The following is a 13,899-nucleotide window of genomic DNA, read 5'->3' on the forward strand; positions in this document are numbered from 1 at the left end:
GTTGCATTATTACCGGTGCCTTGCAGTTGCAGGCGCTGGTTTAAATTTAATGGCGGCCATGAAGGCGCAGGAGTCATCGTCTTCCTGGTCAAGTACAACAAATTTTATCAAACAGTAATGCAGGCGTAAATTAGTAAACCTTTTTTTACTATAGATAAATATTGTTAAAACTTAAGCAGTGATCTGAGAGTCAGGCACTCAGTAATGGCTGAGCGATGAACAAGGTAGCAGGGCAGGCTAGGTAGGCTAGGTCAGTGTTTCTGTTTTTTAAATGCCTCTGCCACAAAGAACTCGAAGCTCACGTGCGTTGAGCAGGGAGTTGCTGTACCCTGCAATGGTTATGGTTGTGGTTGTGGCTGTGCCGTACAGTGGAGGACCATAACATCCATGAGCAGCGCAGGTTAAACACATTGCAACTGCAACTACACCATGTGCTGTGCTTTCTTTATTACCCACCTCCAAGCTTGGTTTTGATACTTGAATCAGCTTCTTCCTTCCTTCCTTCCAAGCCAACACAACCCTACATGCTGCCACATTTCATCAAACGAACAGTGTGCATGTTCTTCGATTAATTATTATCAGTGGTCCAAGTATTTTTCGATTTAGCAGCCTCAGCGATCGGTGGTTGGGTCAGAGGCTCCGCTCCACTGCTGCCGTGACATCTTGAGCTTTCATCGATTAAATAATTCAGGGTTGCCGTTGCCCGACGTCATGCGATGCAGACAGAATCTGCAGCGAATCTATGAAAGGCTTGTTCTCTAGTGTTAATTTCGTAATAAAAGTGACTCTGAGGCGTCGCGCTGTTGCTGTCGTCTCCGCCATGACTGCTGGTCTCTGTGCTGGCAAGCGCTAGATTTGGTTAATCGCTTTTTCCTGGTACGTGTTTTTTTATTCATCTAGAGCGTCGACGCGATCTCAAGTCCCGAGGAGGACGAGGCTGGCTCGTCTCTTCTGTTTGCCTTCCTTGAGTAATGAATTAATTGCGTGGATGAGGCGGGAGAAGAAGGCTTGTTGCTCCGCAGGCGGAGCAGAGCATCTCCGTTCCGACAGACGAATACGCGGCCGGGATCTTTTATTCTGCTTTAGCTCCCGGCCCTCCGAGGCTGCGTCGTCGTCGGCTTCCGCCGCCGCCGCCATGCGCGCGCCCTCCTCTAAGTCCATCCTCAGCCCCGGCCGCAGTCGCGCCGCCTCGGCGGGACAGTCGCTCTCGTCCTCCCTCAGCCGCCGCCTCCGCAGCAGAGGCAGCGTCAAGGGCGGCCAGTCCCCGATGTTCCCCGCAGTGGGCGGCGGGAGGCGGAAAGGCGTCGCCTTTGAGGCAGCCGAGCCTTCCTCGCCCAAGGTCACCTGCATCGGCCAGGTCCGCGTCAAGAGCAAGAAGAAGAAGGCAGCTGCTGCCGCCGCAGCGGCAGCGGCGGCCAAGGGCAAGGGTGTCGCATTGAGGTCGCGGTCTATGAGGGGAGAAGCGAGCTTCCGGCGGACGGAGGGGATCGGCGGGATGTTAGAGTGCCTGCCGAGAAGGAACCAGAGGTGGGCTTACCAGCTGCCGGAGAGCATATGCGAGGCGCTGCGGGCTATCGGGTCGGAGTTCAATTGCTTCTTCCCCTGCGGCGGAAGATCCATGTGTATCCCTTCGCGATCCGGTGAAGGGAAGGAAGGCGAAAAGAGGTCAAATTCTTGCGGTGCGGTGTTGGCGAGGTGGTTAATGGTAGTTCCGGACAGCAACGACGGGAAGAGAAGGGAGATGGTAAAAGTGGTGGTCGATGATCGAAAGGAAAGGAAGGGGGCAATGCTAGTCAAAGAGAGTGTGGACGGAGAAGATTTGGAGCTGCAGCTGGAGAAGAGCGAAGAGGTGGTGATGGTATTAGAAAAAGGGCAGCATAAAGAAGAGGAGGAAGCTAGAGTTAGCATTTGCATTCCTCCCAAGAATGCTCTGCTTCTGATGAGATGCCGATCAGATCCTGTGCGGATGGCTGCACTGGCGAGCCGGTTCTGCGAGTCGCCGGTGATACAGGTGAGCGTGGACGAGGGAGATGGGGAAGAGGAGGAAGACGGTGTGTATGGGAAATTAGAGGGAGAAAAGAGGGATTTTGAAGTTGCTAAAGAGGAGCAGAAATCTAATGAAGATGAAGGAATACAAATCAGCGACCAAGGGGCGATTTTGATAGCAAAAGAAGAGACGATGCAGCAGCTCATTCCCGATGAATTGAATCCAAGTAAGGATGAGGATCTATTAAGATCCCAGGATGGGCAAGAAGCTTCTGCAGATGAAGAGCGAGCAGATTTGGAAGTGATGGACAAGAAGGCTCCTTTGGAGGATAAGAAAGTAGAAGAAAAGGAAGATGATAAAGGAAAGAGATCGCAGTAGTTATTCATCCACAACGGAGAAGGAAGAGAGGAGATCAAACAGACATTCTTCAAGATCGAAGGATGCAGGAAGGAGGCGCAGGTCGGGCTCAAGAGAGCGGGGCAGGCGGCGGCATAGCTTCTCCACTGTCAGGGAGGTAGGGCGGTCGAGCTTCGGCAGTGGCAAGGAAGCAAGCAGAGCAAGTTTCTCCGTCGAAGCGAAGGGGAAATGGAACTTCTGCATCGAGAAGGACGATCTAAGACTAGAGAAAGCAGAAGTTGAGCAAGATAACGCGATTAAAGAAGAAAAAGTCAACAAGGTAGTGGCTCGAAATTCTCCGTGCATGGAAAAAGAAGACTTGGGCGAAGTAATTGATCAAGACAGAGAGGAACGGCTAGTTGAACTGGAAGCTGGAGAAGCTGGAGAGAAGAAAGAGACCGAGAAGAAGAGCGCGAGGTTGCCCGACTGCCTTCTCCTAATGATGTATGAGCCAAAGTTATCAATGGAGGTATCTAAGGAAACATGGGTTTGCAGCAACGACTTCCTACAATGGCGGCTTCACCACCCGAATTACCATCCTCGGCATCCTTCCAAAGCCTCCGCTGCCGTCGCCATGACTACCGCCAGCGCTAGCAGCAACAATGCCAAAGATGAGGTAGAGAATAAGGAACCTGTCACTTCGATCCCGGTGATACCTCATCCGCCTCCGCCGCCTCCTCAACCAGCGCCGCCCACTGCGCCAGAGGCAGAGGAGAAGTCGAGGGGCAACGCCGGTGCAGCGCTGACGCCGGTACCACCTTCGGTGTATGGCCCATTGGCGCTGACACGGTGCAAGTCGGAGCCGACGAGGTCGTCGGCGAAACTAACACCGGATGCTTGCTTTTGGAAGGACCGGCATCGGCCAATTGGGGCCACCGGAATCGGATTCTGAGCTGATCGTCCAGCTGTTAGACGAGGCCTCTCCTGCTTGTAATATCGATCACCTTCTTTGTATTGTTGCTGCTACGTAGCTTGCACGATAACAATGGCAATCAGGGTTGGAATGGATGATGCAAAAGAACACGAAGAAATTTCTTACGACGACTATTCCAATTATCCAATTATAAATATAGATAATTGCTAAACTAAATCGAGCACATGTGTTTTTAATATAGCCGCACCATTTATATTATGCGCGAGGGTAAATCCGTCAAGTAATGTCGCCGGTTGCGATAAGTGCCCAAATTCTGATCTCCTCCCGTGAACTCCCCATTCTTCTCATGGCGACCGTAGTGTGCTTGACCGGCGTCGTGAGATCTGCTAATCCACCGCCCAAGCCTTCTCTTTCCTCTTGTAATCTTCATCCGAAGTCCTACCCAGGTTCCATCTTCTCTTGTGGAAAATCTCAATTTCGATCTCTCAGGGCCAAGGTGAGCCTCTGTCGTTGGATTTGGCGGCCCTAGTTTCGAACTTGTACTGCTTGTTCTCTCGATTCTAATTCTTCAAGTTTCTGATTAAGTAGGCCACGGAGAACGATACGGCTGATACTAAGAAGGGCCCGAAAGCGAATAGCCTCTTTTGTGCGGAGTGCGATGGGAACGGTGAGCGTCATTTCCTGGATTCCGTTTTTTTTTCTTCTTCTTTGTCTTTGGAAACCCTCAGTCTCTTTGCTTTCCTATTCGAAACGGATACATGCTAGCATTTGATTATTTGATGAACGCACTATGATACGCCCCGATACCGAACTGCTGCAGCAGTTTGGGGATAGAGAACAGAGAATATATGAAGAGAAAAGCCTACTTCTTATTATTCAAAAGACAAGCCAAACAAGCATATAAATAGGCTTTTACAATAGACCATCTCAACATGAACAAATAAAATAACAGACTCGGTTACCTAAAAACTCGGAAAGATTCAGTTACCTAAAAACTCGAACTAACTCAAAAAACTCGGACATATTATCTAAATCTTTAACACACTAGGCATGATAAAAAACACGTTTTGGATTGTCCAACAAAGTATATATTTAGTTTTGGTTGCTGTTTATTCACGGTTATAATGCTAAGCTAGTTGTTTCATGTCTTTATGAGTTTATTTGTTCATGTTTAGCCAAATACATTATTTCCTCTTGTTTTTCCTTGATCCTAGAGTTGAACTTCCATATTGAATGGATTTTCCTGTTATGCTTAGTTTGAGTCCAGTTAAGTTCGAGTTTGTTTACGTCCAATTCTGGTTGGAAACAATACACATTTGATATTAGAAAGAAATCTTAATATTCGTAGTTCATATTTATTATGCTTGCAATCAGAGGGGTATAAGTGCATTTATTATTATATAATTAATTCTTTGTTCTCATGGTTTCCAAGGAATCCTTAAAACATAACTCCAATCCCGAATTTTTTATTTACTGCTTCTTCTAATTTCAGACGGAAGATGCATTTCCCATAATGTTACTACTTCAACAATTTGGAAAGTTTTCTGGTCACTGTTATTGCACATCTCATTACTTGCATCATTGTCTGTGAGACTCAGATCCAGAGTGGTAGACGTTTCTTGGATGTCAAAGTGCATAGCTTGGCACAAAACTGTAATTCAACATGATGCATTTGTTTTTCTTTGAAAGCATGATATACTACTTTGAGAATGTGGATCTGTTTTTTTTTTGTCTAATTCAGGAAACAGTATTGGAAAATTTGAATATGATAGGATCAAAAGATCTCTGGTTTTGCAAGAATGACAACTCTTTTCCCTGTTTGATTTGCACAGAAGTTCAAAACACTTTGAACAAGCATTTCCTGAATCATTAGGTTTTCGTTATTTTACTTCCTCATTTATTTTCCATGCATAGAGAGAATTGTTCTCTCTTAAGATCATAAGACAATCCTTAGGTTAGATTACAAATATCTGAATCTTGTAAATTCCAAATCGCTGACATCTCGTTGGAATAACAGGTGCAAAATTGTGCTCGAGTTGCGAAGGCACTGGTGTAAATTCTGTCGATCACTTCAATGGCCGATTTAAAGCTGGAGGACTGTGCTGGCTTTGCAGGTAGCATATAGTATCGATTAATATACTAGAAGTTTCCTTATTATTGTTTCCAAGGAACAGTCGCCTATTTTAGTTGAAATATTGAGGAACAGCTTGACTCTTCAATAGCATTATGAAGAATAAGCATGCACTTTGCCTTGGGTCATCTTCCTCATAAGCTTCATCTATCTTTGTATTCTGAATATTTGATCTCAGGTCCAGCTGTTAGTTGTTTCGATGTTGAAACTCGAAGTCTTTGTCTTCCGTGTTTGTCTACATTTCTACAATGAGGTTTTCCAATTACGAGCAATACGTACCCAGTAGTAGGATTGAGCTAAAGAGCTGTATTTATCAGTGGTTTTATTGCTGATGCAGAGGTAAGAAGGAGATTCTATGCGGAAACTGCAACGGTGCTGGCTTTCTGGGTGGCTTTATGAACACTTAAGATCCTCAAATCCTTCATCAAAAATCTATTCTTCTATCGACTGTTTTACATAGTATTTTGAAGCTCAAGTTCATGCAATTGTTCTTTAAGCACTGATCATCCAAATGTTAATACAGCAATTACCTGTGCACTGTGCATTAGCGTGAGCAACAGACAATTTTGAACTTTGTAGTATCTCATTGACATGCATCAGTATATCTCATTAGCAAACCTGACCTTATTCTTGATTTTACCAATTGCAAATGCACTTCCACAAGAATGTGATCGAATCATTTCGTATGGAATAAACATTTGCACATCTTTCAACCGAAGTAAAGGCTCAAAGTTTACACCACTATGAAGTCTTAGAATTTAAGACCACTTTAGCACCATTTATTAGAAAGCTTGAACACTCTCATTTTAAATAGAGAAATACTTTCCAGATGCTTTGGTTCAAAAGACATCGCACCATTTCATTGTTGGATGCATGCTAAAAAAAAATAGCATGAAAAAGATGATCTAGTTTAATGGGCAAGAAGTGGGCGAACAGCTCGAGACAGTGGATCTAACCATCGCTCTCATGCTTTATTCTCCACGACATTCTGAATCACTGACGTGAAATGAACCCAACAAAAGTACAAAGTTCGTGGTGGTTCAAGTGCCTCTTATTATTTTTTTTTAAAGGTGAATGTTATGATGACTCGACTATACATTCTGGTAAGTCAATCTGAAGAACACCCTTCTTCTTCTCGGTATCGAAATCCCCAACCACCATTTCTTTGTGCCAGCTTGCTTAACCACCATTTCTTCAAGCTGTGATTTGATGATACCAATCTCACATCATCACCGTATCATGGTTTTGACAATACTTGCCATCGTCAACCCTGCCATCATTTACTACGCCATTCCTTTCTGGTTGTAGTCTCGAACCTAGACATCTCTCTGAACGTTTTCAGTGCCCTTTTTTTGGTTTTTGCTCTGCTCGCTGGAAGCCATTGCTGCCATGCTATTGCAGTCTGATGTGGACAAGTATACGAACGAAAGCCATTGTCCTGGGGTCGAACCAGTGACTGGGATCTGATTCTTACAGGAACGTGCCAAATCTATGACACTGTAAAAGGGCACGCTGCGTGCAGTTGGTCTTGGTGGTGTTGCCATCACTGAGATGGTGAGCTCTCTGTAGTGCACAGTGTGCATGGCATTTGGGAGGGCCAGGCCAGGCCTGAGCCAATCAAAAGCTCTGCTACGCTTCCACCAAATCCAGGAGCTTTAGCGTCGTGAGTGGTGGAAGAGTTGTTGGCATGGCCACAATCTGACTCTGATCTGGTGCTGCTCGAATAAGAAAGAGAGGGAAAAGATTGTGGAACTCCTTGCTTGAGCCATTAACTAGAAAGTGAGTTTATCAGCCTTGTTTGTCGATTTCAGCTCCGACCCACCCCCACCACTCCGGTTAATTTCAGCACGAGCATGGCTCAAAAGAGGAGTCTGAATCATTTACCTTTTAAGTTTGAGAGGACACGACGAGATTGCATTGCATTGCAGTGAACATACACATCATAAGAGCTGCCTTGTGGCCATTTCGGTCGTCAATTGCACAATTTGAGTCACGATTCTGCAAACTATGATATAACCAAACCACCCTTTCAACATTAGATGAGCTAGGTAGGCATAATTTTTCAACAAAAAGTGGAATCCATTATTTAGCTGTTTCGGTTCGATGCCGATGACAGTTAAGCCACCAGTCAATAAAATGACACATCAACCTTCGTTAATCCGCTGACGAGAAGGACCTGAGGAAGAAAGAACTGAACGAACAGACGGAAAAAATAGAAGTGGTGATATGTGTAGAGAATTCAAAATGGTTTTCTTTCATACCTGGGGTTTATATAGAAGTAGTGGGGACGTGATCTTCGGATCTCACCGCTTGTGATTGACTATGACGGCACTATCAACGGATCGATCTCTGACAGTTTCCATACATCTAATGACTCAGCAGTGTTGATTATTTTCATTCAACGACGAGGATTGTCGGGGAACAAGTCTGGGGACTCGATCTCTATCCTTATCCTTTTGGATGAGTTGATAAGTCTGACGAAGGAGTCAGCATAATTGTCCGTTGACGTCTGACCTGATGCTTGAGGTCAGAAGATGTGTGATCGATCTGTATGAGTGGCCGGGTGGTGCAGGCATTGTCCGAGCTTATATGAATCACCGAACCGAACTAAGTATGCGTTTGAGCTCTCCTATGTATGCCCAAGTTGATCTGAACGAGTGACTGAACTCTCCTATACATGTAGTCAAGTTGAACTAAGTGTGTGACCGAACTCTCATATGTATGGCTGAGCTGTCCGGAGCGTATGACTGAGTTTATGGTGTGCTACTAGGACCAAGTCATGAGGTCAGCTCGTGAGATCAGGACCAGGTTATGAGGTTGGCGCGTGTGACTGGGACCAAGCCATGAGATCGCATAGGATGCCGAGACTAAGTCATAACATCAACATATGATTACAATAAGAGCTCTATGTATGTCGATTGAGGTTAGGAAGAGCTCGACATATATGTTTATGGAACGTGCCGACCTCAGAAGTGAGGTCGGTGAAAAAATGATGTTGAAGCTAACAAAGAGAGGAATCAAGACCCTTTGAATGAAGTTTTTTTTATCTATTTTTCGTATCACATTTTTTTATTCATCGTCCATGTCATCATTGAACACTATTACCCCTCTCAGAAGGATCACCAACGATTTTACACGATCGATCTTATGATCATCTATGACATTTATAATAAAATAAATTAAAAAACTATAATTAATCACTATATTAACCCTATCTTCGTTTGCTAGTACTACTTAAGTTAACACAGATCTCATCCAATCCAGCCGCGTTTGTTTGAGGCGACTCCTCACCTTGCTGACCCTTTTTGTATAAAACAAAAGAAGGAAAATAAGAGAGAGAGAGAGAGAGAGAGAGAGAGAGAGGCGGATAATAAGCAATCCTTGTGGCGTTTGGAAGGCGAGTTTGTTGACACATGGGATTTCAAGGAAAGTTGGGGTTTGGGTTTTCTATATATACCGCTTCCCGTGATAGGACATTAGCACAGACCGTGCTTCTTCGACGCTTCCTGTGTTTAATCTTTTTTTCTTTCTATGTTTCTCCCCTTCGTCGGTCTTGATCGTCCTCACAGAGTGGTGTTCATTGGTTGATTTGCCCCTTTCCATGCCACTGTGGTGGCCGAAGGGGTAGATGAAGAAGTCCTCTTCTTTGAATCCGCCGTCGAATCGGAGAAAAAATTGAAAGATCCGGGGAAAGAAGGCTGTGTTTTAGGTTTTGTTCTTGCTTTCGATTGATGTTTCGTTGTTGCTTTTTTTTCTTTTTGTCGTGATGATTCGAGCGTGGATCGGATGAATCTGGCGTTGCATTGATTGCGATTCGGTGATTCGATAATGTGACTGGTTTTCGATCTAGGTCTGTTTTCCCCCTTTTGCTTGTTCGTCGAAAAGTTTTCTCGGGATTTAGAAATTTGAAGGCTGTTCGATGATTTCCTGTTTGGGTTGGTCCAGGTGCTTGTTTGGATCTCATCTTCCTCATGGACGGTGTGGTTTCGTGGCAGAAGAGTCATCCCATCGCGTACTTCCAGCGTGAGGGTGCCAGGTTCAATCCGATGAATGGGAATGGAGACGGCGGCAACCACGAGGAGGATGAACACGCATTGATCTCGTTGGATGCCATCTTGCCCGATGATCTCCTTGAGAAGGTGCTTTCCTTCTTGCCCATAGCCAGCATCATCCGATCGAGCTTTGTTTGCAAGCGGTGGTACGAGTCGGTGCACTCCGGCCGGTGGTCGTGGACCAAAATGTCGCCGCAGAAACCGTGGTACTTCATGTTCAACTGCGGCGGCGACGCCGTCTCGGGGTACGCCTACGACCCGAGCCTCCGCAAGTGGTACAGTTTCGACTTCCCCTGCATCGAGCAGAGCAACTGGCTGACGTCCTCGTCCGGGGGCCTGGTCTGTGCCATGGACAGCGAGGACCGTAACCGCGTCTTCGTCTGCAACCCCATCACGCGCGACTGGAAGCGGCTGCGCGATGCCCCCGGCGGGAGATCCCCTGACTACAGTGCGCTCGCCGTGTCGGTCGACCAGTGCACCCATGGTTATACGGTAGCCGTCGCCAACTGCAAGCAGGTGCCGCAGGACTACTACCAGTGGGACTTCTCCATCCACGTCTACGAGTCGGCGACGCGATCGTGGACCACGCCCTTCGCCCAGGTTCTCGTCGGGTGGAGAGGCAGCGACGAGTGCGTCATCTGCGACGGCGTTCTCTACTACTTGATCTACTCCACCGGCGTGCTCCGGAACATGGAGCAGCGCCATTGCCTGGTTATATACGACCTCGCCGGCCGGCCGTCTTCCCGAACGAGTCTAATGCAGATGGTGATCCCGGTGCCCTGCTCGCTCACCTGCGGACGATTGATGAACCAGGGAGGCAAACTGGTGATGGTCGGCGGGATCGGGGAAGCCCGACCGGCCTGGAATCATCAAGGGGATTGGAATTTGGGAGCTGCTGGAGAACAAGGAATGGCGGGAGGTGGCCCGAATGCCGCAGAAGTTCTTCCAGGGGTTCGGCGAGTTCGACGACGTCTTCGCGAGCAGCGGCACCGGAGACCTCATCTACATACAGAGCTTCGGGTCGCCGGCGCTGCTGACGTACGACATGAGCCAGAAGTTGTGGAAGTGGTCGGCTAAGAGCCCGGTGATAAAGCGCTTCCCGCTGCAACTCTTTACTGGGTTCTGCTTCGAACCCAGGCTTGAGGTCGCTTCCTGAACTCTCCTGCAATTTGCTTTGCGTTTTGGCTTTACAACTCAACAAAAGAGTTGCTATAGTTCTATTTTCATTTTTCTTTCTTTTTGTGGTCAAGAAAGAAAATTTCGTTGGCTGCTAGGAGGAAGAAGTGCAGTTTCTCGAGAGAAATCATCCTTGGCAAGGATCATTGAAACATGTCCAACTTGTCTTATCCAGTTTTAGACACACATTATACTTTGTGTTTGACTTTATGATCCATCAATGGATGAACGGATTTAACAAGGCATGGTTTAATCAGAAAATTCAATATCTAAATAGAAGGAAATATAGTTGAAGGGATGGCAAAATGACATTTTTTTAGAGAAACAATTACCTCTCAAAATATGGCACTTAACACCAATAGTTACTTGCCTAATGGTAAATGAGCTATATTTAAAGATTTTTTGTTGATCTTGTGGAAGATAAATCTCTGATCATGTGGTACTAGAACACACCTCGTGGTCTAGATAGGTTTACTCCAGAGAAGATATGACAGGTGAATCTTCTCATCACAAGAGCTTGCTTCAAAGAAGGAAAAAAGACAAAGCTATATCCACGCAGCATGTGGAAGAGATGTATGTACAGGTTTTTATGAACTCATTTACATCTCCTTAATTTAAGGGGAAATCCTTTACAACCTCAACAATATCTATCCATCAAACAAGGCAAGGGATCAACTGATGCATGTTTGAGCTATCCTTCATATGCTTGACATCTCACTGGCATATTAATAGGTTCTTTTTCTACAACAAATTACTTGGTTTCTTAGTGTACGAGTAACAGTTGATTAGTGCTTGGTATCTCTTAAAAAATATGACCATGTACAAATTGCGAACGAAATTCGTCTAGAATTTGCATGTTTCTTTTCCTGAGTTGAACATTTTAATTTTAGAATCTTGAGTTAACCTGTTTGTTCATGAACAAGTTGCCTTTCATTGATCAGACTACTGTGAATAAATAAATAAGCATTGGCCATTTTCTTGAATGCTCATCAATGCTTTGGTTGTAGCTGAAAGAGACAATAATGAATCCCTTAAACCACTTGTAGCATTTTTGGTCGTTTGCACTGATGAGCGGCTAGATTCATTTTCTGGACCACTCAAGTAACAATCACAGTTTGAGCAAGAACAGTTTGAGCAAGAACAGACAAGCTGCACTCAAACTTGAGCAAGCCTGCAAAGCTTGTAGTGGGAGAGGGCCGCAAAAAAGTGGCAACATGATGAGGAACCCTGTGTGTTTATCCTTGTGACTGGAAACTGGACCAACTTAAACCAACGGTTGACCCTTTTTGGAAGTAGCTACCAGTGACTGGGGCCTTCTCACAGTGCTGCTCTGACAACCAGTGTCCTCAGTGTGCCATTGCCATCCATCAAAAGAAAAGAAGCATGGTTTTACTGCTAGCTTTGAGTTGCCATGGCAGCTGCTCCTGCTCTTTACTGACTCACTGGGTAAGAATTTTTATTTTTCTTTGTGGTGAGATGGTCGGTTTTGTGGTAGCAATGGATCACTTGAGGATTGTCTTTTCCTGTCCATTTTACACCTGTTTAAAGATGTTTTGGAGGTATTTACTTCTGGTTTAAAGCCTTGTTATTAACTCAATATATGATAAAGCCAACGTAGAACCTTCATCCAATCAAGAAGCGAAACCTATCAAGTGGAAGAAATATTATAGTATGCTCTTGGGGGGATGTTTTGATTATCAAGTAGGGCATGATTAGGGCACCACCTATGCATCTTCTAGGATTCCACAGTATATGCTTTGTCTCTTTGTTAGGTTGTACTGATGATAATATTCCAAATAAAAGCAGCCATAAAATTTTTAATTGTGGCATTATTCCTTAAATTCAATGCTGTCTTGTAAAGTTATTATTTAATAGAAGTGAAATGAAGCTTTTCCCTTTTTTATCTTATGAAATGTATTTGAGTGAATTATTATTTCTTATAAAATATTCTGATTCCATTGGTGTTCATCTGCTATCCCTTGTACATGGTCATAGTTAGGAGGGGCATTTGATACTTTTCCTCCACTAGAAAGAACTTTGAACTTTATTTTGTTGTCCAATACATGTACACATGTTTTGAAGGTCTAACAACACATATAGACATTGGCCAAGTAGTAGAGGGATTAAGCAAATGCGCTTTAGAAGAAAGAAAGAAAGATAACCAGTACAGGAGAGGAAACCAAAGGGACATATATATAATTATGCTAAAACATAACTTGTTGTATCTAGTTTGGATTAGTAAGTTTAAAGAGGACTCAGGATCTAGTTGCCCAACGTGATAATCATCTACGTATTATTTTGTTCTTAGCCGATTTCCTTTGATACTTCACGACAATCTATACATGAAATTGTTGGATTTTTCGGTGCCATTTCTTGGTACATTTACTTGCATAAGGGTGTTTTGAGTTCTTTCATTAGTGTCCCGGGGCATAGTTAAGTTGATTACTGCAGAGCAGACTTGTTGAAGTTGACAAAACTCGAATCTCGACGAAGTCGAGGCAATATCTTCCTCCGTAATTGCCAACCAGCTTTTCGATTTAGCTCTTTACATATGGTTATGGGAACGATCATGTGAGGCTGTTGAGATGACGGATTCTATCTTTGTTGAAAGGTTCTTTCATTAGGGAAATAAATTAGTATTCATGACTGTTTGACATGGGGTGCTTGGTCCAAGTCTATAAAAGCATCCCACTAATTATTAGGGTAAATCAGAGAAGGGCAAGAGCAGATAACGGTTTAACCTAACAGTTAGAGTTCTCGGATCCGCTATCAATTTGATGAAAAATCTTCATAAATTCATTACAGTTGAGTCTTGAACTATAGATGTTTGGTTTATCATTGATAGGCCTAACATCATACCATGCCCTCGAGGGCGACATGGGATGTTTTGATGTGATAAAAGATGATAACATTTTCAAGTGTCCCTTAATGTCGATCCCATAACGATTTGAATGAAGATAAATCATAATGCCCGAGTTGCCTTTTCAAGTGTGAAGAATTTTATTCTCTAAAAGATTATTTCTTCGAAGATTCCATCCGACAATCTAAGTATCGGCTCAATTATATATGTGGAGGCAACATTGGGTGTTCGTGGATGTATTAAGTAGTTATTCTACTTCCTTTGATGTATTTGATAGATGATACAGATGACAAATATGACTTGCAGCTAACACACTAAAATTTGGCAAAGTAAGAAATATGTGCTCAAAAGACTTTTGTTTTTTTTTTCAAGTTTTGGAAAATCATATATAAATTATTGAAGACTTCTCTATTGCATATCATA

General features: G+C 44.3%; 1 protein-coding gene and 2 pseudogenes across 2 annotated transcripts; all 3 read left to right on the forward strand.

Annotated features, from left to right (window-relative positions):
- Nucleotides 1-976: 976 nt before the first annotated feature.
- Nucleotides 977-3,380, forward strand: LOC141822485 (uncharacterized; annotated as a pseudogene).
- A 179-nt stretch (nt 3,381-3,559) lies between these two features.
- On the forward strand, nt 3,560-6,007 carry LOC141822305 (protein BUNDLE SHEATH DEFECTIVE 2, chloroplastic-like). Of its 2 annotated transcripts, XR_012601247.1 has the most exons (5): nt 3,560-3,753; nt 3,846-3,924; nt 5,275-5,371; nt 5,567-5,641; nt 5,726-6,007. XR_012601247.1 is itself a non-coding variant. In XM_074709748.1 (4 exons), the coding sequence occupies exons 1-4, from the start codon at nt 3,604-3,606 to the stop codon at nt 5,793-5,795; spliced, it is 396 nt and encodes a 131-aa protein (XP_074565849.1). In that variant the 5' UTR covers nt 3,560-3,603; the 3' UTR covers nt 5,796-6,007. The 2 variants fall into 2 exon arrangements, 1 of the variants encoding a protein (XP_074565849.1); XM_074709748.1 differs by lacking the exon at nt 5,567-5,641.
- Nucleotides 6,008-9,112: 3,105 nt separating this feature from the next.
- LOC141822228 (F-box/kelch-repeat protein At3g61590-like) lies at nt 9,113-12,151 on the forward strand (annotated as a pseudogene).
- The last annotated feature ends 1,748 nt before the right edge of the window (nt 12,152-13,899 follow it).

This window comes from Curcuma longa, chromosome 2 (assembly GCF_044706935.1).
Source record: "Curcuma longa cultivar G26 ecotype Majalengka, Jawa Barat chromosome 2, ITB_CL_G26_1.1, whole genome shotgun sequence".
In the NCBI taxonomy this organism is placed as follows: Eukaryota; Viridiplantae; Streptophyta; class Magnoliopsida; order Zingiberales; family Zingiberaceae; genus Curcuma; species Curcuma longa.

What these genes read in the sequence shown, in the direction of transcription:
- LOC141822305 (XM_074709748.1), top strand. Translation starts at nt 3,604, where the DNA reads ATGGCGACCGTAGTGTGCTTGACCGGCGTCGTGAGATCTGCTAATCCA. An exon ending in TGCGGAGTGCGATGGGAACG is followed by an intron (nt 3,925 to 5,274) that starts GTGAGCGTCATT and finishes TTGGAATAACAG; the next exon opens with GTGCAAAATTGTGCTCGAGT. An exon ending in GGACTGTGCTGGCTTTGCAG is followed by an intron (nt 5,372 to 5,725) that starts GTAGCATATAGT and finishes TTGCTGATGCAG; the next exon opens with AGGTAAGAAGGAGATTCTAT.